At 43.5% G+C, this 27,215-nt stretch overlaps 1 protein-coding gene across 1 annotated transcript in view; it reads left to right on the top strand.

Moving 5' to 3' along the window:
• Positions 1 to 607: 607 nt before the first annotated feature.
• Positions 608 to 27,215, top strand: part of LOC131815781 (protoheme IX farnesyltransferase, mitochondrial) — a 136,930-nt gene continuing 110,322 nt past the window's right edge. Inside the window, exons 1-3 of the mRNA XM_059147732.1 lie at positions 608 to 765; positions 5,236 to 5,369; positions 7,464 to 7,785. Coding sequence (XP_059003715.1) covers positions 723 to 765; positions 5,236 to 5,369; positions 7,464 to 7,785 — 499 coding nt within the window. The 5' untranslated portion in view covers positions 608 to 722. The remainder of the gene's footprint in view (positions 766 to 5,235; positions 5,370 to 7,463; positions 7,786 to 27,215) is intronic.

Below are 27,215 nucleotides of genomic sequence, written 5' to 3'. Positions count from 1 at the left end.
TCTTCTAAAACAGATGTTATCACCCCCGTGGTACAGCTAGATAATGAAGTTCGGGGGGGGGGGGCTTACGGAATTTGCTCAAACAGGTCCCAAGGCCAGAGGTGAAGGGAGGACTCGACTACGACCCTCTCACCAGACCCCGAAGCCGACCTCCACACGCACCTGCTACATCCTGAGATACTCTTGATGATTCCACACCCCGGGGAGGGGGCTCGGGGACAAGAAACCTCGAGTCTACCGGTCCTCCCACTTGACAGCCAACAGAGTAAAACTGCCACTGATCAGACTGGAGGGAGGAGGCAGAGTCCCAAGACCCGCTTTCTCTCGACGATCCCGTGTGCAAGAAGCATCCCAAACGTGACTTGAAATGGCAGCGCGCGGGGACCGCAGTCCAGCCCTGCCCCGAAAACCTCTGGGCACCGAGGCGCGGCCGACGTCCGCGCGCGCGGCCTCTTTTCCGGGAGACTTGGCCACACCGTGCTCTTCGCGATTCTCGAGGGAACCTCAGGCCTCCGACCTCCAGCCCGGCACTCTCCCGCCCGCCCAGGAGCGAACAACGCCAGCCGCAGCCCTTTCCTTCCGCGTCTCGCCCTCCGGAAGTGACGTACAGGAAGCGGCCCCGTTCCCACGGGGGGGGCGGGGAAGGAAGATGGCGGCCCCCAGCAGCCGGTGAGGAGAGAGGAGGACACGGGCTTCCCGGGGAGCGGCCGGACTGTTCCGTTATGGCCGCATCCCCGCACACTCTTTCCTCACGCCTCCTGACAGGTACGGCACCCGTCCTTGGGCACGACTTTGGGAAAATTCTCATCCTGTGGCCACGTGCAACGCCGTGGTTCCGGCTGGCTGCAACCTTGGGAGCCCTTGACGAGGTCGGCTGGGCTCCGGTGGGGGGGAAGTGACCTCTGGAGCAGCCTGAAGTGAAGACACTGTGGCGCTAGGGACTAGTCTTGCACTGTGGTCCCGGTGGTCCTCACCGCCTCCGTCCCCTTCCCCCGGAGGGGTGGTGTCCGGGGCTGCTTTCGGTTTTCCCAGTGGAGGCTGGTGGAGAGGATGGAATAGAACCTCGGGGTCCCCACGAGTCTCTTGGTTTGTCAGAGTCTCAGTTCTTCGTTACAGGTATAAGTTAACTTGTACGCTCCCTTGTAAGGACTGGCGAGCGCTTTGCCCTCACTCAGAAGCCTTGTTCCAATACAGCGGGGTTGTGCTGACAAGGATGATGTTGTCACGATAAAGATAAAATAATACAGAGGATGACAACTGTAGATAGTGGGCTACAGTTACCCTCTCAGACTTTTGGGTTTCTACCATGAGCGTGGGCCCTGGTACCATCCTCGCACTTGAAGGACCTGTAACGACCACATGTTCAGTATGGTAGGTGCTTCCGTGACTTGGTCTCAGCTGAAGTGTCACCTTTTCAGAGATGCTTACCCTGACCACCCTATTTAAGGTAGAACCCCTCTTTACTCACATCACTCTTATTTCTTTTCCCATGGTTAGCATAGTCTGTGATTTTTTTTTTTTTTTTAAGATTTTATTTCTTAGAGCATGATGGAGTGGGGAGGGAGCAGAGGGAGAGAGAGAAGCAGGCTCCCTGCTGAGCAGGGATTTCCCCAAGTGGGGCTCCATCCCAGGACCCCAGAACTCATGACCCGAGCTACCTAGGTGCCATTGTAATTGTTTATTTATATATAGGTTTATTATGTGTTTCTCCCAACTAGAATGTAAAACCCTGTGAAGGTTAGGGTCAGTTCCTCTCCGGCTGGTCTCTGTGCCCCCACGGCCCAAAACAGTACCTGGTTTATACTGTGGACTCTCAGTCATTGTCCATTAATTGTATTTGTCCATTCATTAGGGTGATTAATTAAAGAAATGTTAAAGAGGAGGTTAGGGATTGTTTTTATGTTAGTAAACTAGTTTTTATGATAAGTGGCTGTGTGAGGAATGTGTTGCTTCTGGTCTGTGTTGGACATGGGTAGGAGATGCCAGGGACTCCTCTTTGGTCAAATCCCGTTTTTTTCTTTCTTTCTTTCTTTTTTTTTTTTTTAAGATTTTATTTATTTATTTGACAGGCAGAGATCACAAATAGGCAGAGAGACAGGGAGAGAGAGAAGGAGGAAGCAGGCTCCCTGCTAGGCAGAGAGCCCAATGCGGGGCTCAATCCCAGGACCCTGAGATCATGACTTAAGCCGAAAGCAGAGGATTTAACCCACTGAGCCATGAAGGCGCCCCTCAAATCTGGGTTTTAGGCCTCACCTACCACACGCTGTTGGCAGCACAGAGCACTGTTGATCACAGTGACTCTGAAACTCCTTTCTTCCTTTTCTCTTATCATGTTGTTATTTTATGGGCCTGTTTTGGCTGTGTAATCTCAGGCCGTATCATTTGTGTTTTCTGGAATTGAGTTTACTCATCTATAAAATGAGGCAGTTGAACGAGATGATCTCAAAGGTCCTTTCTGGTTCAAAAAGAGGGGAGGAGAGTGGGAAGCGGGAGGGAGTAGAGATGAAACAAGAATGGCCATGGTTTTAATAATTGTTGAAGCTGGGTCTGAAATTTTTCATAATGAAAAGTTTTTTTTTTTTTTAAAAAAAGGTCTGTGATTCCTTTTTCTGTCATCCCTGACTGTGAGTGTGCTTTGATCATGACCCTAGGCGCTGATTCTCAGAGAGCTCATCCTTGCTTAGTGCTTGAATTGTTACCTCTATTGGGAGGTTTTCCGGTGTGCATTCCTCTGCCTTTCAGTCCTGTATTTGTAGCTTCTTAGAAGAATAGTCTCACTTCACTGCTCAGAGTTCCCCAGTTCTAATAAGTTGGCTGTACATGGTTTGGTGCTGCATCAGTCTTTTTCAATGCTGGTACGAAGCTTCCTGAAACCATGAACACAGCTTCCCAAAAAATCTGCTAGTAAGTGGCCTGTACAAACTGCTAGGATCCACTTGAAATATCATTACAGGAATCTGATATGGAAGCACCATGGCGGGAAGGGGTGGCAGAAAGGCAACGTGTGACTGTATCAGGTATCTAGCGGTTGTGCTGCTTTTGCTTCTAAAAATTCAAAGTATGTTATCGCCATTAAGAGAAATTCAGGATCTACCGTTACATGTCTGTGCACCACATTTACAAAGCTCTACCATTGTGACTCAGTGTGGTGTTGAATGGTAGATATGGTCACGTTTCCAGATTTTTAATGTTAGCTCTTTAAGCTCTGGGTATCTTCAAACCTACATTTGTTTACACAGAGCTGAAATGTCTTTCATTTTCTAAGCACTGATTCATGGAAATGGAACATGTTTTGACTGAATGAAGTGTTTTCATCATTTAAAAGTGCAGTTTCCAGCTGTTTTTTTTTTTTTCCTTAACTACTATTCTCTAAAATCTCATTTTGACCCACTTAACCTTGAGAGTTATTTTCCAATGTGGTTCTGCCCTCCCAGCAACTTGTATTTCTCATTGGACCAAATGACCTTGGAACTGGTTTTGAAATTAAGGCCCAAATAATAAAACTTTGATGTTTTTTGATATAATCTCTTATCTATATATTTTTATTTATTTGAGAGAAAAAGAGAGTACACGCATGCACATGAGCAGGGGAAGGGGCAGAAAGAGAGGGAGAGGGAGAAGCCGGTCCCCCACTGGGTAGGTAGCCTGAAGGATTTGGGGGGGCTCGATCCCAGGACCCCAGGATCATGATCTGAGCCAAAGGTAGATCCTTAACCAACCCAGCCACCCCCCCCCCACATGATCTTGTATTATTAAAATCCTGTCTTCCCAAAGAATAATGTCAAGACAAAAGAAGAAAATTGTACACTGTCAAACAAAGCAAGCAAACCCTTGGATATCAATTTATTTGAAAGGAAATTTCAGAGGACTGATTTCAGTGCTGTTGTTCCTACCTGTATGCATGTACAGGCAATGCATATTCATATATATGGAAAATAAGCATTTCCTAATTAACTGAAGTTGGAGAGTATGACTCCAGTGAGGAAGTGAGTTTCCTCCAGTCTAAGATAATCGCCATGTATCCAGAGGGGCAGTGATCCTTCCGAGTAAATTACGTAGAAAATCCAGTCATCAAATATGATCTCACTGTTGTAGAGAAAGTGCTCTGCCAGCTGTTGTAGCAGAGGTGAGGAAAGGAGAATCCCTGCCATCAAGTACCCAAAACTATGGTGATGGAAACAGTTGACAAGAAGAAGTGCCATAAAAAAGGTAGAGTGGTTGAAAAGAGACTTCGGAAATTTAACAGGCAGAGAGTGGAGGCAAGGCACAGCCAGCCAGAGAAGCATCAACAAAGACAAACAAATTGTGAAATGTGTGGTGTGCTGAGTGGAGAGTGATAGTTATAGGTACATAGTTATACTATGTATATGACTATGTACATAGTTGTACATAGGTACATAGTTACAGGTACATGTGTGGGTGAGTAATGTCTATCCTGGGTTTCTCACAGAAGACCCACCAATCACAACCCGTCCTTCTGGAGGTACTGGGAGAACAGTCGGAAGCAGGCATGATGACCCAGGAAATGAGTTAAAGCTTAGAAATTACCCCCATAATTGCATTTCCCTGGGGACAGTATGCAGTGGGACATGATTGTCTTAAAGTGGCTAGACACAGCAAGAGGAGAGGCATGAAGGTGGCGGAGAACGAGAAAGACTTTGGGTCATGGAAGCCACGGGACCATCACCTACATGGCCTGACACAGAAGCATTGGGTTGTCACATTTGAGAGGTTTGGTTTGATTAAAAGCCAGATTCAGCTCTATAGGCTTCTTCCTGCCTAGATTGATAGACCCAAACTTCACTGAGGATGCTTTCCCCTCCCTTTTGGTTAGTTGTCTTACCCAGCATGGCCCCAGCATTCATCTGAAATGTATTTTCCAGTTTACTGTCACTTACTGAGAAAACCTATGTTTCTCATTTTCCACTATCTTTGGAAGTGATTGAACTGATTGTTTTATATTTTTCTCAAAAAGATCTACAGTGTGGTCATCTCAGCATTTCATATAATAAAAGCATAATGATCCCAAAATGAAAAATTGCCCCATCCCTGTAGAAGAATTCCTCTAAGTGAATTGAGCTGATACGTGGTGGTGATTTCATGAATCCGATCAGAGGTCTGACCCATCGCACGTGCTTACAGTGGTGGCTGGCTTTGCTCCTGGGTAGGCGCAGTCAGCATTTGGTGAGAAGCACTAAGCCTATGAACCTTGTCTTCCCCTTCTTTCTATTACAGGTCGGGTAGGAGGATGTGTCCGGTATCTAGAGAGAAGAGCGATGCAGGAATCCCCTCACACATTCGTACATCTTTTCAGGAGCGTCAGTAAGCAGTGGATTACATTTCAGCACTTGACCTTCCTCAGGCGCATGGTATGTTCGGAAGACCATCGCCTCTCTGCCGCTGTCTGCCTTTCCTTTCCTTGTGTGAGGGAATTTGAAAAATTCCTGTGAAAAGAAGAGTTGTAAGAAGTACCGCTTGGAAAAGACTTTTATTTCGTGTCCTCTTGAGTTTATCCAAAACTTTAATTCCTTGTTTTGATTATCCTTAACTGAAACCAGAGTCGTCCTGGCATTTGAGGTTAAAAGTATGATCTTGAACTTACTGATTAAGTTTGGAGAAAGATTGAAAACTTCTGGCATATTTCACCTAGGAGAAAATTAGGAAAAGCTGAACCATTATCATACATCTCTTTAAATTCTTTAAAGTTCTGTGAATATATCAATGATACAGAAATAATTTAACAGGTTGACCTTCCTGTTTTCCTACATCAGCAGTGCATCTGAAAGTCTTTTAAATGCATGCACCTCTGAGTAGACTCAAGCAAATTGAGATTTTAGGTATTTAGGTATTTTATAGTGGGCATTACTCCTATGTCCTAGGCCTCTAGGTTGGCTTCATGATCCTGTGGGTGACGTGGTAGCTTATTCTTAATTACCAGTGAGGATATTTGCCATTAAATAGAAAAGTATAGAATGGAGAAATATTAACTAAAAACTCAAAATTGATGCAAGCATGAACAGTTAGCAAGTTCATAATCTCAAATCTGATTTGATGCTTCTCTTTTTTAACTTAGAATGCCTACTCTAATGTAAAAAATATAAAATTAACTTAAAATCTTAATGAAGCTCATCATTTTTTTTAAGATTTTATTTATTTATTTGACAGAGATCACAAGTAGGCAGAGAGGCAGGCAGAGAGAGAGGAGGAAGCAGGCTCCCCACTGAGCAAAGAGCCCGATGTGGGGCTCGATCCCAGGACCCTGGGATCATGACTGGAGCTGAAGGTAGAGGCTTTCACCCACTGAGCCACCCAGGTACCCCTGAAGCTCATTATTTTGGTAAGGGATTTACATTTCCAGGAAATGTTCAGATTTCTTAAGTTGGGGATCAAGGATAGTTAGTATTTAGAAGAGAAACTCAAGGATGTATAATGCCTTTCTTACGTACACAGAATTCTGGGCTCCTTCATGAGTTCTTAATTCCTTTCTAGGACTAGTGCATATAATTTCAAGTCTTTGTGATATAACAAAAAAGTCTCTTAAGTGGTTATCAGAGTAGGTGGCTCCAAGAACCAGGGCCACTTACAACTAACTGGTTGTTGACTCTTTTTTTTTTTTGACAGAGATCACAGAGTAGGCAGCGAGGCAGGCAGAGAGAGAGAGAGAGAGAGAGAGGAGGAAGCAGGCTCCCCGCTGAGCAGAGAGCCCCATGTGGGGCTCGATCCTAGGACCCTGGGATCATGACCTGAGCTGAAGGCAGAGACTTTAACCCACTGAGCCACCCAGGCGCCCCTGGTTGTTGACTCTGTTGCTTTATTTCTGAGCCTTGGTTTTCTCTTCTATAAGTTAAAGAAGGAGATACTGATAATGATCGGGCTTCCTAAATAGACTTTTTAAGAAGCACAGATAAGATATATACTTTATAGACTATGAAGACCTATATTATGTAAAACTACACAGTGCCTCACTAGGTTAGGTTACTGCTGCTTGCTGGCAAACCATAGAGGCTGTCAGATGGTAAAGCTCTCGTTCTTTCCACAGACACAGTGCTTTCCCGTCCCTGAGCCCTAAAGTGTTCCCTGCTGCCGTGCGCATCTCTGCACTGTTTGCCTAGAAGTGTGGAAAGTCACCAGGTTGACTTGGGAGAACTTCCTTTTTTTCCCACTGTATTTTGTACCTTTTTAGGGATCGTGTTGGAGGGAATACGAAATTTATTTTTCTTTCAAAGAACTTATATGTCCAGGATTTTCTAAACCATAGAATTAAGAACCATCTTAGGTTCACTGTACCTCTTAGCGTAGTTATTTCCATTTAACAAACACTCAAATATTTGTTAATTCAGCACGTATTTACAAAGGTATAGGGGATCCACTATTGTAACAGACTGATGGGAGGTGTAGCTCAACAGCGATATAAGAGCATTTGGGGCCTTGGGTTTATAGTAACACGTACTTTCCTTATTTAGTATGTCACACAACTGAACAGAAGCCTCAACCAGCAAGTAAAACGGAAGCCAGAACCTGTGGCATCTCCTTTCCTTGAGAAAACACCTTTGGGTCAGGCCAAAGCAGAAATCTGTGAAATGAGACCTCTTCCGCCCCCCAGCCTACCTTTATCCAGGAAGTCAGGTGAAAAAGAATTGCTCGAACTGGAATCGGCCTCCATAGTTGAAGGCTCGCTAGATGTGGAGACAGAGACAAAGGATGAAAAGCACTGGAAAGAGATGAAGTTGCATCTGGACGATTTGCCGGGAATTTTGGCGCGGCTGTCCAAAATCAAACTCACAGGTACCTTATTTTTCTGCGGCAGTCAGGTTCTTACTGGAAACTTTATTTTTAGTTAAACGAAATGCTGATTTTATTACTGCACCAAAAGGAATATCTTGAGACTACCCGTCTTCTATTAGTATTTTTTAATTTCTCTTTGATTTACTTGGGATTCAAAATCAGCTTTTCCAAATTCTGTTTACACAGAACTGTAAATAGTTTTGAAGTAAACACATTGTACTAAAACTAGTTTTTTTTATTTGCAGTTAAAGTAGAATGCCTATCCTGCTTATTTTCTTGTCTTTTGTGTCCTTATGCCTACTCTCCTTTAAAGATGACAGTGGGGTAATGAGTTGTGTTTTGAGTTCTAAAAACAAAAAGGCCTGCACGCCTGTGGCCACGGGGACTCCGAGCACTCTGCTGGGTTTTGCTTCTCGTAGGGCCTCTGGGATGGTCCCAGGCATGCTGAGACTAGAGTGTATCTCTGGAACCAGATTATGTGGCCTCAGGTCAGTGAACTGTACCAAATTTTACTGTACGCATTAGGTATTAAGCCGTAACAATGTCAATCGGTTGTCTTTGCATCTGTGAGTCAGGCAAAGCTTTATGGTCATCAGCCTGTCTCAGAGCTAAACTTAGAAGTAGCTTATTCTGGGCTAACTGTGTTCACAAGGTACGTCCTGGGACATTTTGCAGCTTGAGGACCCCGCCTCTCTTTCTTGTTGGACGAGAATAGGGAGAAGAAATACAGAGGGGGAATAAAAAGCTAAACCAGGTACTCTTTGAGGAAAGAAGTGGAAAGCAGTGTCACTGAGTCAACATGGCGAAATGAACAGATGAGACAGAGAGGCTTTGGAGAGTAGAGAAGACCAGGGAAAGAGTGGTGTGTGTGTGTTTTTCCAGACAGTTGAATCTTGAGGTATATCAGGTAACTTCTTTCCTCAGGGACCAAAGCCACTTAAAATTTTTTTTTTTTTTTTTGTGGGAGTCGGGGATGGAAAACGGGCATAGAAAATTTGCCAGATAGAAGAACATAGTAAGACTTACCTTGTGTAACTCCAGAACAGTAAGGCTAATTCCAGGTGCCATCCTTGAAAACAGGCCTCCGTGCTTTATGGCAGCCGAGGAAGGAATCACCACCTTTCAATGAAAAGTTATCTTTTGTCATTTATACAAATGGCGTGTGATGTTGCTGCCATGGTAAGAATGACTACAGATGTCGTCATCGTAAGGATGTCACCCAAAAAATGAGTCCCCTCAGTCTGAAGGCAGCAGAAGTGATCTACATCGACAGCAGGAGCCTCTTGCTTCGTGTGCACATCATGGAACGTGTGCTCAGGTCCGCATCCCGCTCTTGCTCCGCAGATGGCTTCTCCCTCACCGCCCCATTCCTGGCGGTGATACCAGCCTTCTTTGCTTCTCCCAGATGTGGGAGACCTTAGCCTCATTCTTTATTCTTGGCTCTCCAGTCTCCCTTCATCTCTAGTCCTACATCCCGCTGTTAGCATTGGTGTCCCTTGTAACGCCCGTGAGATGACTCATCCCCGTTACTGAAGCTGCCGTCCTAGCTCAGGTCCAAAACATAGGCGACCTCTGGTTACTGCAGCCGGTTGTCTCCAACTCTCTCCTGCTGGACCAACTTCCCTAAAACATTGCTTTCACATATTCCTTACCTACTCAAGAGTCTGCTGTCCTTTTGTTTTGCTTCCTGACACAACTCTACCTGGCTTTAGAGAAAAGCTGTGATCTGGAATGATCAAACTCTTCCCCATAAACAGACTCCTCCTCCTACCCCAACCTTGTCAGTTAGGCCAGGCCTTCCACCCACCATACCCATTCCTCCTGCCACCATGGGAGACCGGTCGGCCCCCTTATATCCATTCACGGCTTCTCCGTTAAGCCTTCTCTTGTCTGCTCTTGGCCCGACTCTTCTCAAAACTTGGAATCTGACTTTGAGGCCCGGCACACTTGAGTTCAGATCCTGGCTAGGACATTTACTAGTCAAGCGAGCCCTTGGGCATTTTCTCAGCCTTGTTGAGACAATTCTCTCACCTATAGAATAGGAACAATGATAAATCCTCGAAGCGTTAAATCACATAATGCGTTCAAAGTACCCAACAGCAGGCCTGACACAAGGAGCACCTCAAAGGTTAGTTTCCAAATAATTACAGGTAAACCGTATGCTTGTCTATGTAATGTATATTCCCTAAGTTGTTCGAGGCCAAAAATCTTGCCATCTCTGTGTTGAGTACTGAGGTCTCTGAGTCCAAGTGCTTCTCACTTGGAAGGACTTGCCGTTAGAGGGAACATGAGAAATTGAAGTCGTCCAGAGTAGGACAGCCGCAAGGAAGAGGGGATATGGAAACCTTATCCCTTGGGGAGCGAGATTGTTTGGCTTGGGAGAGAGAAGGGAGGAGGGAGAAGGAAGACAAGAGATGGGAGACTGGCCGTGTTCAAGGAGCGACAGCTCCTGTGATTCAAAGGAGCAGTGCTGCTGATGTCCCGTCGGGAGCACAGAACAGGGAGATTGCATTTCAGCAGCACGAAGGAGAGCTCACAGGAGAACGATTGGATGGGGGAAATGGGCTGCCATGTGAGGCCGTGATCCTTGTCCGTTGGAACCATCCAGGTAGAAGCCGATTATCTTTGAGGGAAGGGATCCCTGCGTTGTGTAGTGGGCGGAACTCGATGACACTAGGAGCCGGTCTCCCTTCAGTATTTGTTGTGTGTCCGCCTTGTACCTTTGTGCAAGATGCTGGTGATACGGAGACAGCAGGATTTCTATCCTCAAGAAGAGGCTGATCATGTGGTGGGGGGAGTTTTGTAGGCATACACATGTATACGGGTAAAACAACTGCGGTCAGATGCCTCTGAGTTTCAAACCCAGAACTTCTAGTAACCTTCGTGACCTTGGGTCGTTAACCCTGAGTTCAGTAGTTTATCTGTAAGGTAGAGATAACAGTATTCCTGTAGCCTTATCTTAAGATTAAATGAGATAATGCGTGTGAGACCTTCAGGTGCCCAGCACCTTGTAGTTGCTAAATTAGCTATTATTAACACTCTTACTCTTACTCTGACCATGCTTAGGGCAGTTGGTGTTCTGAGTGTTGTAGCAGCTGGGCAGTAGGGCAGAGTGGGGCCCCAGGGAAGGGAGTGTTGTTTCTGCCTGTGAAGGGGGTTGAGGTGAATGAGTGCTTACTAGGTACAGAAGGCAAGGATTGTATGTAAGCAGAGGGAGGAGGCTTTGGAAAGGCAAAGAAGCTGGATGCATCCTGGCATATTCTGGAAACTGTGGATACCAAGAGGAATGCAGCAGGACCTGCGTGTGAGACAGAGGAGACGGTCACTGGGAGTCTGAAAGTTCGGCAGGGCCATAGTTCCACACTGGCATGCATTTCATGCTCAGAAGCTTGGCTCTTATGCCCAAGCAGTGGGAATTTCTGGAAAGTTCTTTGGAGAAACACACAGTCACTTTGTGTTCTGTCTCATTTATTTATTTTTTTAATTTAAATTTAATTTTAATTTTAATTTTAATTTTAATTACTACCCCAGTATTACGAACTTACGGCGATAAAAATTCAAATAATACAGAAGCATGTATCCAAAACTGAAAAAGTACCCTTTCCAGCCATTCTAGATAAAAACCCTGCTTGAAATGTAGCCTCTTCTACATGTATGTAAATAGAAAGATCTAGAGCCATGGATATGGTTGTACATTTTAACAGAAATAGGATCATCACACACACACACACACACACAGAGTTTTGCAGTTTGCTACTTTCTCTTAGCAGCATAACTTCCAGTGAAAGTGTTTGCCACTGTGTACCCTTCCATTAAGTAGAACTGCCGTTTTTTTTGCTTACCTCATCCTCTACCGCTAAACACGCAGGGTGTTTCCAGCATGTGGGAATCCGATTCCCTCTGTATCCGGTGCTTGTGCATAAGCAGTCTTTACCGGTTTTTGTTCTAGGGTAACGGAAAAAGATTTTTGTGTCTCTTAGGTTTCATATTTTAAGTCATAATGGGATTTAGCATCTTTTTCTCTATCTTGATCATTTGTGTTTTCTCTTCTTTGTTTCTTATACTCTCAGTCATTTCTTACTTGTATTTTTTTGTGCTGTTTTGTGTTCCGTTTTATTTTGTCCCACTGAGATATTTAACTTTTATGTATTGGATAGATTTTTTTTTTCTGCCCTGTGGTTATAAAAACATTCACTCGTGTTTTTTCCTGGTACTTTTCTGTTTTTTATCGTATTCTCTAAGGTTTGGGGAGCATGTCGAATTGAGTTCCATGGAAGGAGTAGGATTGATTAAGAGATCTGTGATATTGGCTAATTGAGCAAGGGGTGCCTGTTCTTTTAAATAAAGCTTTATTGGAACACAGCCATTTCCACTTGTTCTGCACTGATGGCACACTGCTGGCGTCACACATGGGCGGAGCTTAGTGACTTATAGAAGACTTATGGCCTGGAAAACCTGAAGCAGTTCCTACCTGGCCCTTTAGAAGGAGAGACCTGCTGAGCCCAGCTGTCAAGCATGGGCCAGTGAGAGGCAAGCATGATGACTAGCACACCAGTGGCAGTCGGCTGTGACAGGCTTGGGCTTCACTAAGGCTGTGGTGGGTCAGGAGGAGAGGGGAGAGAAGGGGACAGAGAGAGATTGAGGAAGCAGAATGAACAGACCTTACGGAGAGTTTGGGAGTGCTGGGGGAGTGCTGGGGAGGCCTGAAATAAAAGAGCAGCAAAGAGTTTGGCTGCCACGAAGCAAGCACTCTCCAGTTCTCTGGGCCCCGTGCTCCTGATTGTCGCACACCTGAGCCAGTGCTCTCAGAGAGAGCACGGTGTAGTGACCTGTGGGCCAGAGTCCCTGCATTCAGATCCTGGCTCTTACTAGTTGAGTGACCTTGAGCAAGTTCCATAAAAAAAGAAAAAACCACAACCACCCTGTGTGCTATGGTTTACCCACCTGTAAACTAGAGCTAATGGTAGCTGCTTTAAACTACATATAAGTGATAGGTTAAGAGCTATACACTTATCTCTTATTTTTCCTTAAGGATTTTATTTATTTGTCAGAGACAGAGAGAGAGAGAGAGCGCACAGGCAGGCAGAGTGGCAGGCAGAGACAGAGGGAGAAGCAGGCTCCCTGCCAAGCAGGGACCTTGATGTGGGACTCAATCCCAGGATGCTGGGATCATGACCTGAGCCACCCATACATTTGTCTGTTAAAAGATAAATTCCTTCCCTAGGTGCTGTCACAGGCATTTTTTTAAAGGATTTTATTTATTCATTTGATAGAGATCATAAGTAGGAAGAGAAGCAGGCAGAGAGAGGAGGAAGCAGGCTCCCTGCTGAGCAGAGAGCCCGATGTTGGGGCCCCATCCCAGGACCCTGGGATCACGAACTGAGCTGAAGGCAGAGGCTTTGACCCACTGAGCCACCCAGGCGCCCCTGCCATAGGCATTTGAGTGTGAGATGATTAGCCTTGCTCTAGAAAACCTCCCAGCTTTCTTGTGTGGATCAGTGGTACTGGGAGGCTGAAGAGTGTGAACACCGATGGAAGAAACAGGTTTGACGCAGAGATGAGCTCAGTTTTGGTCTCATGGATTTTGAGCGGCTGCTGCATATCCTGGTGGAGAGGTTCGGTGGGCGGTTGGCCGTGGAGGACAGGAGCTCAGACAGGATATTGGGCTGCAAGATGTTGGGTCTTCAGCATGGCGCTCAGCCGTGAAGTGGAGGTGGCCAGCAAAATTGTCAGGGGCCGGTGTGTAGTGACCAGAACAGAAGACCAAGGTCGTTTGGGGGTGCATCCCCTTTTAAGGATTGGGTAGAGCATGTAACGGAGCCCGCGAGAAACTAACTGATCAGAGGAAGGGAAACAGGAAAGGGCTTAGTCACAGACACCAGAGGAGAAGACACAGTTCCTGAATGAAGTGATCAACACTTAAATGCTAGAGGTCTACTAAGATGGCTGGCCAGAAAGTATTTTATTTGGCCCTTAGGAAGTCAGTGTTGACTGACTGCTAAATCAGGAGATAATTGTCAGTGTTTCCTCTTCTTAAGAAGAGCCTTAAATGAGGTACTTGAAATGATTCATTTAGAAGAATTCCTTAAAGTTTATTTTCAGAATGCTCACTTCTTTGGGCACAGAACGAAAGTGTGGAAATTGGTTTAGGACCCATTTTTTTTGGCGGGAGGCCACACCTTTCTCTCCTTCACCCTGACTGTTGCTATCCTGCTTTTCCTTTCTTGTACCTTACAGTGTTGTATATCAGAACAGGCATTCCGGATGCAGGGTTTGATGTATAAAACATGGAGACTGGAATCTAAAGCTGCGATTAAATTGCTCATTTAACAGTACGTCATGTGTCAGTGTGCACTGAGTCTTCGGTTCCCACACGTCCGCATGCTAATGAGCATATACTGCACACGTGTTCACATGACGCTTCCTGGCCGCTGTCCCCAGGGATTCCGATCCTGTAGGTCTGGGACAGGACCCAGAGATCTGCATTTCTGACAAGCACACCAGATGATCTGATGCAGGTGGTCCCAGACCACCCTTCAAGCAAGTGAAGTAGGTGTTGGGCAGGAAGAGGGCCGGTCGCAGACCCGATGGTCTGGCTGGATGTGGGGAGCGCTCACCCTGTGAGAGCCAGAGCAGCCCTCTCTACCGCTGGCAGCAGGGAAAGCCAGCTGGGCAGGATCTGGACCACACAAGACAAGGATGCAAAAGCAAGATGTACTGAGGAAAAGGGGAGCAGCAGCCTCCCCTGCAACCACAGAAGGAGAAGTCCCAGGGCAGTAAATTTCCCCTCGTATCATTTTATATATTCCATGCCCCAGGTTTCTAGATGAGCTAATTGAATTAAAGTCATTTCCTTCTGCTTATTCCATTTAAAGAGGCAGCACCCTTTGGGTGACCCCTACCCCCTTATTTGACCTTTTACCTCCCTATTTAGTTTATTACTTGAATTCACACATGTCTTGGAGTCAGCAGGATTTTTTTTTTTTTCTTAAAGAAAATCCCTGGTATCTATCAATTGATTTCTTTCAGACTCTTAACATCTTGGGCAATTCATTTATAGCTAATGATAGCCGGGGCAGAAATATCTGAGAGTCAGCGATCACTTTTATAGAACTAGTCTTTCTTTGCCTCACTTTGTTTATAGCTGTAATATACCAACGATAATTAACCGTAGGATAAGTGAAGGGCCATACAGTGACCTTATTTCTGTTTCATTTGTAGGATAGCCGGGTAGTCACAGACAGATGCCTTGACATTCATGCCAGGATCTGAGCCAAATGTTTGCTGGTGCTATACCATTTAAGGTTTTTTTTTTCTATGAAAGGAAGTTAAGACTGAATTTATAAAGAAGCAGTAATGTCTCCCTTGAGTTTCTCTTGCCAACTGAGCTATTTACAATATGTTTTTGGAGTTTGTTGCAAGGACCACACCGGGTTGGAGAAATTTTATTTGGGTTAGGATCATAAGAGGCTTTGGTGACTCAACTGAGTTTATACTTAATATGGGCCAATAAAAAGCAGGGTTACCCCCCCCATAACATCTGTGCTGAAAAGCTACAACATGCTTTCTGAGACCAGAACACGAAAATAGATTGTTTGTTAGAACCAATAGATTATGCTGTTGATGGGACTGATACAAACTACAGTCTATCAATGTATAGATTTTTTCCCCCAGAGCCTAGAATGCTTTTTATTAAAAGAAAAAAACCCCCACAAGAATAGAGGATATAGTTTTATTTTAGATTGCTTGTATATTAAAAGTCAAAGTCAGCTGGCTGCAGTCTTTGGCTCTCAGATACTATAAGGAATCTTTATATTGATTGAGTAGAATTATGATTTCCTGACTTTTCATTTATATTTTGAAATAATTGCCTTAATAATGATATGCTTATAAATGTTAAAATACTATCTTTATTGGTTACTTTTAGGAAACAAAATGGAAAATACAGATAAGCAAAAATGAAAAGAATGTTCAAAATAATAAGCATTTTGATGATTTTGGCATATTCTAGAGTTTTTTTTTCCATCCATCCTGTTCATATGTGTTTGCTTCTTAAGCAAATGTAAGACCACAATGTAAATGCTTTTTGTAATTTTAGTGAGATATTATTCTGTGCATATGTTTTGTGTCAGTATATTTGCCCTGTTTTGGGTGACTTAATTTTAAGTTGGTTTTTTTGTTTTTTTTTTTTTTTGTTTTGTTTTGTTTTTTTTAGGATTTTATTTACTTATTTGACAGACAAAGATCGCCAGTAGGCAGAGAGACAGGCAGAGAGAGAGGAAGTAGGCTCCCCGATGAGCAGAGAGCCCAATGTGGGACTCAATCCCAGGACCCTGAGATCATGACCTGAGCTGAAGGCAGAGGCTTTAACCCACTGAGCCACCCAGCTGCCCCTAATTTTAAGTTTTGAAAGTAGTGTTTTCTTATGAAGAAAACATGTAATATAAAAAGGTCCCCTTTGATCTGTGTAGGTAACTGTTTTGCACATGGTGTTTGAGCCTCTTCTGTGCACACCGTGCATCTCGATAGAAACAGCACAGCCTCTGGACTAAGGCTGCCTGGGCTGCAGTCTCTGCTCTACCATTTATTGATTTTGTGATATGGACATGTATTTGTTCATTTCTGTAAGCCTCAGTTTCTTCATCTGTAAAATAGGATAATCCTGCCTCATGGGAGTGTTGTCAGGATTATGGGAGATAACAAGTAAACAAGTACTCAGCCTAGCGTACGGTAAAGGTTCAAAAAAAGGTTCATCGTCTCTATGCTGCATTATATGTTATATTAATGCGTACATAGTTTCTGATGTGTTTGTTTTATAAAAACAGGGTCATAACTATCATATGATCTCCCTGATATGAGGAAGTGGTGATGCAACATGGGGGCTTAAGTGGGTAGGAGAAGAATCAATGAAACAAGATGGGATTGGGAGGGAGACAAACCATAAGTGACTCTTAATCTCACAAAACAAATTGAGGGTTGCTGGGGGGAGGGGGTTTGGGAGAACGGGGTGGGATTATGGACATTGGGGAGGGTATGTGCTTTGGTGAGTGCTGTGAAGTGTGTAAACCTGGTAATTCACAGACCTGTACCCCTGGGGATAAAAATATATGTTTATAAAAAATAAAAAATTTAAAAAAAAAACAAAAAAAAAAACAGGGTCATAAAACACATTTTGTTCAGTTATTTGGATTCTGCCCTAAATATTGTGTCACAGACAAGCTTCCTTATCCCTAAAGTTAAATCTTCCGCCTTTGTTTTCTTAAAGTTCCCTGTACTTCATAATGTGGATACATTGAATTTATTGAACCATTTCCTTTTTAATTGATATTTAGGTAGTCTGTGGCTTTTACTGCTAGTAATAATGATTTTTCATACCATGGTACATCTGGCCTGTACACATTTATTTCTGAAAGAGCCTTAGACATGCGCTTTTGTTTTTTTTTATTATTATATTTTAAAATATTTTATTTATTTACTTGACACAGAGAGAGTGAGACAGTGAGAGAGGGAACACAAGCATGGGGAAGCAGGCTCTCAGTTGAGCAGGGAGCCCGATGCGGGACTTGATCCCATGACCCTGGGATCATGACCTGAGCTGAAGGCAGAGACTTAACCCACTGAGCCACCAGGTGCCCAGTATGCTTTTGGTTTTGTTTTGCTTTGCTTTTTTTTTTATGCTTTTCGTTTTTAATGGGTAGATAGCATGCCGTTGGCATGGCCGTATCGTAATTTATTTACCACCTTTTCCCCTTAGATTCTTTTCGGTTTTTGTGATTACAAATGGTGCTGTGATATCCGTGACCATTTTCCTCCAGTAGGCGCCTGCAGGGGCCTTGCTCAATCAAAGGCTATGCAGACTCTGTAAGTTTTAATTTTTCCTGACAGATTTCTCTTGAGAAAAGCTCCCAGCAGTCTACGCTATTACCAGATTAACCAACTCTCCACAGCTTCACCAAAAATGCTAGATAATACTGCATATTTAGAAATAACTCTACCTTTGTATCTTTAGGGTAAATACCCAGTAGTGCAATTGCTGGGTCATAGGGTAGTTCTATTTTCAACATTTTGAGGAACCTCCATGCTGTTTTCCAGAGAGGTTGCACCAGCTTGCATTCCCACCAACAGTGGAGGAGGGTTCCCCTTTCTCCGCATCCTCGCCAGCATCTGTCATTTCCTGACTTGTTAATTTTAGCCATTCTGACTGGTGTGAGGTGATATCTCATTGTGGTTTTGATTTGTATTTCCCTGATGCTGAGTGATGTGGAGCACTTTTTCATGTGTCAGTTGGCCATCTGGATGTCTTCTTTGCAGAAATGTCTGTTCATGTCCTCTGCCCATTTCTTGATTGGATTCTTTGTTCTTTGGGTGTTGAATTTGTTAAGTTCTTTATAGATTTTGGACACTAGTCCTTTATCTAATATGTCGTTTGCAAATATCTTCTCGCATTCTGTCAGTTGTCTTTTGATTTTGTTAACTGTTTCCTTTGCTGTGCAAAAGCTTTTGATCTTGATAAAATCCCAATAGTTCATTTTTGCCCTTGCTTCCCTTGCCTTTGGCGATGTTCCTAGGAAGATGTTGCTGCAGCTGAGGTCGAAGAGGTTGCTGCCTGTGTTCTCAAGGATTTTGATGGATTCCTTTCTCACATTGAGGACCTTCATCCATTTTGAGTCTATTTTTGTGTGTGGTGTAAGGAAATTGTCCAATTTCATTTTTCTGCATGTGGCTGTCCAATTTTCCCAACACCATTTATTGAAGAGGCTGTCTTTTTTCCATTGGACATTCTTTCCTGCTTTGTCGAAGACTAGTTGACTATAGAGTTGAGGGTCTATTTCTGGGCTCTCTATTCTGTTCCATTGATCTATGTGTCTGTTTTTGTGCCAGTACCATGCTGTCTTGATGATGACAGCTTTGTAATAGAGCTTGAAGTCCGGAATTGTGATGCCACCAACTTTGGCTTTCTTTTTTAATATTCCTTTGGCTATTTGAGGTCTTTTCTAGTTCCATATAAATTTTAGGATTATTTGTTCCATTTCTTTGAAAAAGATGGATGGTACTTTGATAGGAATTGCATTAAATGTGTAGATTGCTTTAGGTAGCATAGACATGTGCACCCGAATGTTTATAGCAGCAATGTCCACAATAGCCAAACTATGGAAGGAACCTAGATGTCCATCAACAGATGAATGGATAAAGAAGATGTCGTATATAAACACAATGGAATACTATGCAGCCATCAAAAGAAATGAAATCTTGCCATTTGCGATGACTTGGATGGAACTAGAGGGTATCCTGCTTAGCGAAATAAGTCAAGTGGAGAAAGACAACTATCATATGATCTCCCTGATATGAGGAAGTGGAGATGCAACATGGGGGGTTAAGAGGGTAGGAGAAGAATAAATGAAACAAGATGGGATTGGGAGGGAGACAAACCGTAAGTGACTCTTAATCTCACAAAACAAACTGAGGGTTGCTGGGGGGGAGGGAGTTTGGGAGAAGGGGGACATTGGGGAGGGTGTGTGCTATGGTGAGTGCTGTGAAGTGTGTAAACCTGGCGATTCACAGACCTGTACCCCTAGGGATAAAAATATATGTTTATAAAAAATAAAAATAAATAAATAAATAAATAAATAAATAAAAGAAATAACTCTACCTATTTGGTGGGTGAAAAATGGCACTGGAGTGTTTAAATCTGTATTTTTAATTTTGTGATTTTGTATTTTCATTTAAATATTTCCCTTACAGGAAATGCATTTCAGCAACGGTAGAATTTGGAGTTAATCCCCCCAAAATTGTTAGTTTTTTCATTGGAATCTCTGCATATTTACAGATTAATTTGGGGACGGATTGAGATCTTTACGGTATATATCATCTTCGTCTATCCAGATCTTTTATGTCTCTCAGGTTTTATCGTTTTCTTTGAATAGATGACATATCTTTACTGATGATTTTGAAATAGTAAATATATATATATATATATATATATATATATATATATATATTTTTTTTTTTTTTTTTTTCAGTTGATGCTTGAGTTTTTCAGGTTTTCAGTCAAGTGACGATCAGGTTGTCTCTGTTTTTCCTATTTATACTGGTTATTTTATTCTCTGGCGTAATTGCGGCTTCATTCTGTTTCCCCGCTTGCTTTCCTCACTGTGGTTTCTGCTGCGTTCAGAAAGACCCGTGAGGTGGGTCAGGTACGGCCCTGACTACATTTGCTGCTGTCTGCTTTTGATCACCGCTCCTGACTTCCAGCCTTCTGCTAACGGCAGTGTCTGTTTCTGTATCGTTTTCTCAGTCCTTTTATTCTATTTCATGGCGTTCGTTTTTTCTGCCTTGTCCTCCTGCTATTCACAGAGTCCCTGTTATGCCCCAGATGTGCCCTTCCAAGTGTCCAGAGAGGGGTGAGGGTCCCCCCACACACGCCCCGCTCCTGGGTCAATTCTCTGGGGGGAGCTTAGGGTCTGCTGGTTCTGTGATGCCTCTTCTTCAGAAATATATGTAACCTCTTTTTCTTCTGTGCTTTTTTTTTTTTTTTTTTTTTTTTATGTTGTAGAGTCCTTTTTTTAAAGCTTCCAACTAGCCCATTTTCCCTCTCCTCATCTTAATCCATTCCTGAGGGAAGACGATTATTCCTGGCATCGGTCACACCCCCAAAAGTGTAAAGTCCAGGAGGACAGGCACTGTGTCTCTGCAGCCTTCCGGCCTCTGTGCCTCCAGCAATAGCGGGCACATAGTAGGTGCTCATTATGGACCAATTGAAGGAATGCACAGTCTGGTTTTTTTTCATCACCTGACAGTTTAATTTGGCATTGTTGGACTCCTCTTGCCTTTTAAGTTGGAGGATAGAGGTTACCGTTTTACATGACCAGTGTAAAGGTCCTGTGGCCCGAGGAGATACACAGGGAGCTAGCTACCAGCCAGGGAACTTTTTCTGGAAAGGTGTTTGGCTCTGTGTTTTTGAAATCACAGCACCAGCATCTTACTCCCCAAGTCTGGTTTTGAGTGTAGTCTGCCTTTGCTCTCCGCCAAGCCCCTGAGCTGCAGAATACATCCCGTGCCAGGGTGGGGTGTTAGTGGGTGTCATGCAACACTGGATTCAGGGGGCTGGAATGTTTCTTCCTAGTCTCAGGGAGAAGGATGTCAAGGCAGGGCCCTGCCTTCTTTTTGGTGTGACCACTTTACTCTGCCTCGATAAATACTCCTCCTGGGCCCGTCCCGCCCGTCTTCCTCCCTGGCCTCTGCCCCTGCCTCCCACCTCTCCGTGTTAGCAAGAAACTGTGGGTACCGTCAGACAGCCCTCCTTTCCCGTATTTTTCTGTTTCCTTCTTAGTTGTTACTTAGGCACTCTAATTTTTTGCCAGTCAGAAAATGAAAGTAGCAAGTCATTTCTCAGCAGCTGTCTTCAATTGAGTTTCCTCTGTGCTCTAGTTGACAAATAATTTCTTGAGGGTTTTAGTATATCCTCTCTGCCTAGTTTACTGCTGATGCAGCTTTTTCTCTGGTTCTTAGTTTTATTCACTCATTTCAGTTGGTTTCTGGTAGGGGTGGGCCATGAAGATGCCTTAGCCAATGTTCTAAGTTAGATGAAAAATATATGTATCTGGGCTATTTTATTCTGTTTTCTGATGATTTAATTATTTTATATCAGTTCAATGTTCATTAAATTGACTTTAAGTGTAAGATGCTATGGTAAATGTCAGAGGAATGTCAAGATGAATTTCATGAGGATGATAATCATTCTCAAAAAATATTGACAAATTTGGGCGCCTGGGTGGCTCAGTCATTGAGCATGTAGCCTTTGATTTCTGCTCGGGTCATGATCTCAGGGTTGAGGGACCAAGCCCTGAGTTGGGCTCCCTGCTTAGTGGGGAGTCTGCTTCTCCCTCTCCCTCTCTCTTAAATAAATAAATAAAATGTTTTAAAAAATATATCAACATATTTAAAGAAGAGAAACAGGAAAAAAAATAAGGTTGAGAATGGGCTCAGCTGCACGTAACTGAAAACTTGAACAGTGACTTAAATCAAGGGTTTATTTTTCTCTGGCTTAGAGGAGTACAAAATGATGAGTCTAGAGCTAGTGCTAAAGGATATTGTCAGCTTACCTGGCTCCTCCTTTTGGCTCTGTTATTTGCTTTGGTTTTTGTCCTCAAGACCCCAGAATGGCTGCCGCACCTCCGTGGTCATGCTGTACTCCAGGCTGAAAGAATGAAGAAGAGGGACTGTGTGGCAAGACAGAAACCTCCTTATAAGACTTTGTATTTTTATTTGGGAAGGAAAGCTCTTGATGGGAACTTCCCCTTAGGTCTCACTGGCCAGTACAGTACCAAGTGGCTACCTCCAGCTGCAAGGGAGGTTTTCAGATCTGGCATAATTCTTAGAGAAGTGAAACATGTAAAATCCAGCCCATCAACTGCTGGCAGCCAAGTTGTCTGTGTCCCCCCAGCACGGGCTGGGCTGTCTGAATATGCAGTCATCCCCTTTCAGGAAGAAGACACAGGGCTGCCTGCCTCTCCACCATAGGGTTTTCCCCAAGAAAACCCCCTATGCCGCCCAGTGGTGCTCCCGGGTACCACCACCATCACGCACACCTTGTCCGAAAGCTGGCTCGCCTGCATGATGCTGACCTTCCCATTGATGGCAGTGCATGCCCGCTGCTCTGTCCGCAGCCTTTCCCTGTCATCTTGACCATCACGTGCACATCTGGAGACCAGTCCTTTGTGCCAGTGAGAAGCTGTGGGGCGGGGACCGTGGCACAGAGCAGAGCTCGACTAGAGCCTTCCAGTGGGGACGAGCCTGGTAAGGCCATGCAGCTCTCCTTCCCAGACTTCTGAGCAGCACCACCACAGGCCCCAAGGGCTTTGGCGTCTGGCTCTGTTTGCTTCGCCCCCAAGTACACCATCTGCCTAGAGAGCCTGCCTTCATTTACCCTGGAGAGCTTGGAGTGCTGGTTCTGGTCTCCATAAACGCCTTCAGGCTGGGTTGGGGCTGGGGGTTGGGGAGGTCAGACCATGCTTTAACAAACTCTCCTTCTCTGGAGAACGCACTCACCCTCCTCTCCCTGACGCACCCTTCGCCCTTCAGTGTGAGTGAACTACCTCGATTCCCATTTCAAACCAGCATGCAGGTTTAGTTTTCATTGACTGGGAGTCGCAAGTCTTCCTGCCAATGCAGTATTTCTGAATTTGCACCTGTCCTTGCCTTTTCTCCCCTGGACCCAGTTCCTTTCCCCCCGCCACCTCCCGCCAGTTAGATAGCTCCATCCTCCATGGGTGGTGTGTCACCCGAATCCCCAGGGAGGCCCAGATGCTTGCTTCTCACCCCTGCTAGTCAGACTGGCCCGGTGCCTAGTTCTCTCTCATTTTGGGGTATCAGCAAGAGCTTGGTTTCCAATTCAGAGCAAAGTATGCCGTGTGTCCTTTATTGAGCCCAAGGAAGGAAACACAAAATTGAGTTTTAAGAGAATAGGACAAGGTTACTACTTTCAGTGCTAGAAAAAGTTTTTGCTCAGCAGCTTTATGTTTTAATATCAGAATGGTGGGGGTGGTGAATTCGGAGACAAAAAATGAAAAGGGCATATCGGTATTTTGTAGGAAAATACAGGGTGCATTTTTTTAAAAAAGAGCTTTATTTGTTTGAGAGGGGCAGAGAGAGAGTGAGAGAGAGCAGGAGCAGGAGGGAGGGGCTGAGGCAGAGGGAAAAGATGGGACTCCATCCCAGGATCCCAAGATCATGACCTGAGCCGAGGGCAAAGGCTTAACCCACTGAGCCACCCAGGCGTCCCCAGAGGTGCATTTTTATCTGAATTTACACCTTGGGATTTTTTGTTGCTGTTGTTGCCATCACCTGCAGAATTTTGAACAGTTTAGCCTTTTAATTACAAATAACCAGTTACTTTACTGAAGTAGTTGAATGCTGTGGTGCCTGGAAACTACTGTACCTGGGCAGGTGACTTCGGACTGCTGTGCTTGGTCGTCCCTGTGCCTACTTTTTACTTTGTCCCTTTCCCCTGTTGCCGTTCTCTACTGGAGTTTTTAACTGGCTACCTTATTTTGTACACAGCATAACTGTGGGGACGGAAGATAGCCCTCCTGTGTTACCCAGAAAGTTCACGGAACTTATGAAAGCTTGGAAGCTCAGAGGGGCCCTTGAAGACTCAATTTTGCTTTAATCTAGTCCCCAATTAAGTGACCATTTTGTTGTTGTTGTTGTTTTATTCTTCAGATAGGTACTGAGTAAAGATTGTCAATGAGCCATCTGTGAGAGCTGGCAAAGTCAGTTTCCCTTAAAGGGACAGCCACGTCATTAAGAGAATTCTTCCATTTGTTGATTATCTTAAAAGTATTTCTTAGAGTCTTTATGCTAAAAAGTTGTCTTGAACGTCTAGGATAATGACGTGGCCGGCATAATTGCATAACTAAATCACTAGGGGTAAACAAAAATTTTCCATGCAGAAGACGATTACGATGCATTAGTAGAGGTATGTCTGTGCATTGGTCCCAATACAAAGTGAACAAGTAAGCAAGCCCATTTTACTGCCCTGTTACATATGTAGCAAAAAAAAATATTCAAATGTGGATTAAACACTAAATCCTGTCAAAATCCAAATGATAAATGAGCAATAATCTTAATTCTTTATTTGAAAGGTTTATCGTAAAATAGCTGCTGTGTGGATAGCGACACTTCAACAGTATTGAGGTGAAACTGAGAAAAAGCTCAACTAACCGTCCCTTCTTGCCAAACTCATATTTCCAAGGACATGGTTTCACTTCTTACAAGTTTAATACGCATCTGTTATATGGAAAAGTTTTCCAATTAGTCACAAACACTGTAAAGTGTTGTTTATTAAGTATAGTAAGAAGAAATAGTTCTTTATTGAAAAGGGGGGGGACCCCAAAATAGGATGACAAAGTAGAAAAGCTTAGAGGGTTCAAGGAAAAACTAATTGAAAGAACAGTCGTGGGATCTCATTCAGTGTTGCATTATTAACTTAGATATAAACAGGTTTTATTTATGTATTTATTTAAACAGACCTGATAGATATTTCATTTCCCTTTTCTGAATGCTGACTATAAATGCAAACCAAATGCTTCCTGGTGAATTGCCTTGGGGACCACACGTAAATGTTTCATTTTGGTAAGAGTATTGCTCAATCAATTTGAAGTATGAGTTTTAATTTGGTCCTAGGATTTTTTGGATCAGCTTTGGTTGTTAACTAAATGGGAAAAAGACAGAGGGAAACAGGAAGGCCCTGTAAGTTCTTAACCTTCGCAGCTGTGTTATTAAAAATTTCTATAAAAAGTCTTATCTTTTAACCAGAAGTGGTTATGGTTTGTAATCAGTTACCCCTGATTGATACCCTTTAATGTGGCTGGGCAAAAAAATACTGTGTCTCTCATCCCCTGACTTTTCATCTGAATTTAGCAGTAAGCAGAAGAATTACTACCTTCTTTGATATGTGGGTTGGTGAGAGCACTGTGTCAAGAGGTTCCCTGAGGCTGCCAAGCCAGGAAGCCTAAAAAACTCATTTACATTAGACATTGAACCATTTGAAGCTTAAGCTGTTAATAGAAATGAAGAGAGAAGAGGAAATCTTCACTACAGCTATTAAGTAAAAACTACACGCTCATTTTAAAATCAGAAAAGACTTAATTCCTGCCTCTTAATTAAGTTACATCCTTTTGAACCTTGGGATCAGCTAACAAAACTGATTCCATTGCTTGGACACACACAGGAGCAAAACCACATACAGGTTCATTAACTGCCTATTCCTGTCAGCTTTGTTATGTGCAAGAAGTTTACAGAGAATACGTCTCAGGTTTGTAGGATTTGGATCCCAGTGTTGCACAGTATCTGCTTTCAGGGATAATGAGATATAATAGATCACAAGGATAATTTGAAATCTATAGAGGATCTCAAATTCTCATTTAGCCGGGGGTTTTAATCTTTTGACTAACTCTTTTACCAGAGTTGATAATTATCCAAATTGATTTATTGGAATTTTGTTTTTCACTTAATTCTTTAGGAGCCCATGCTTTAAAAAAAAAAAAGTGAGATTTTAAAAGACAGAGATAAAATCAGTTTGTAGATGACCAATTTTCTAATACCATCCTTGTAGTTATTTTAAACTGATGATCTTGGGAAATAAAGTGCCTTCATTATGCTTATGCTCAGAGAACAGTAGTTCTTAGAGAATTGAGCCTTTAAAAAATAACCTTCCTTCCTCCCTCCCTCTCTCTCATTCTCTCCCTCTTCCTTCTTTCCTTTTTTTCTTTTTCTTTTTCTTTCCTTTCCGTTTCTCTTCTCTTTTTTCTTTCTGTCGTGCACGTACATATATTTATAATGTGTATACTATTGTGTATAAAGTCACGTATGGCAGAAAAATGAAGAGTTATTTGTAAATGAAATTCATATGCTCTTCTAACAATGCACTGTGTTCATAAAGTGTGTTTTAAAATAACTAAAGTGAAAGTTCTCATGATTTCTTCCCATGTCCCTGAGTTATCCACACCCTCCTTTTTTTTTTTTTTGGAAGTGCCATGTTTCCGAGGTTTAAATACACATAAAAGCAGTTTGGCACTGTAAAGTGCTTCAAAAACATAAGTTTTCTTTTTTACTATTATCATTTTTAATACACATTGATGAAAGGACTGGTCTCAGGTCACTCCCCTGGAGCCATTGAGAAGTTACTGGGCTCACAACATAGAGGCATTCAGAGCTTGTAGGCAATGCTTTGTTGTCTCTAGAAGTTCCTTAAGGCACCGCTTTGAAATGTTAAGTTTAAGCTTAGTGGCCAGAGACATATTTCACCTAAAATTCTAGAAACCACATTTCAAGAATTACCAAGAGCGCCCCTCACTAAGTCCTCATTTGCTGGGCACTGTGCTGAGTGGTTTTGTTACCATGAAACACAAGTGTGTCTCTTAAATGTGTCATATGGCGTGGACAGGAGTGCGTAAGTCAAGAGTTGTTGGTCCCTAGGGACACTTAGGTTGGGGAAACCAAGATGGTGGGATCGTTGCATTTGGGTGATTGAAGGATTGTGCAAGAGAGGGATCCCTCAGTGTTACTCGAGGAGAGAGAAATGACAAGGAGGTCTTTTCAAGGAAGCGGATTTGGCTTGGTCGGAAGAGAACTGTCCAACAGCTAGCGCTCTTCTATACAGAACAGCGGAATAACTTCCCATCCCCAGATTTGGAGATAGCATCCATCTGATAGGTAGTCCCAGGGTTCTGAAATCAGGACAGAGAATAATGTCAGTTACTCAAAGTTCCCTTTGACCTTAATTTAAGGTTGTATTATTCTTCAAGTTAGCTCCTTGCTATAACCACTTACATCCTTTGCCAGAGCCTTCTGGCAGAACTCCTAGGCAGTTCCCATCGGGGGCTTTTGCTTTCTTCCAGCCCAGTGGGACAGGCGTACTCGTGACTGTG

Source organism: Mustela lutreola, chromosome 15 (assembly GCF_030435805.1).
Source record: "Mustela lutreola isolate mMusLut2 chromosome 15, mMusLut2.pri, whole genome shotgun sequence".
NCBI classification, from domain to species: Eukaryota; Metazoa; Chordata; class Mammalia; order Carnivora; family Mustelidae; genus Mustela; species Mustela lutreola.
The sequence above is the reverse complement of the archived record's forward strand: the minus strand, read 5'-3'. Positions and strand labels throughout refer to the sequence as shown.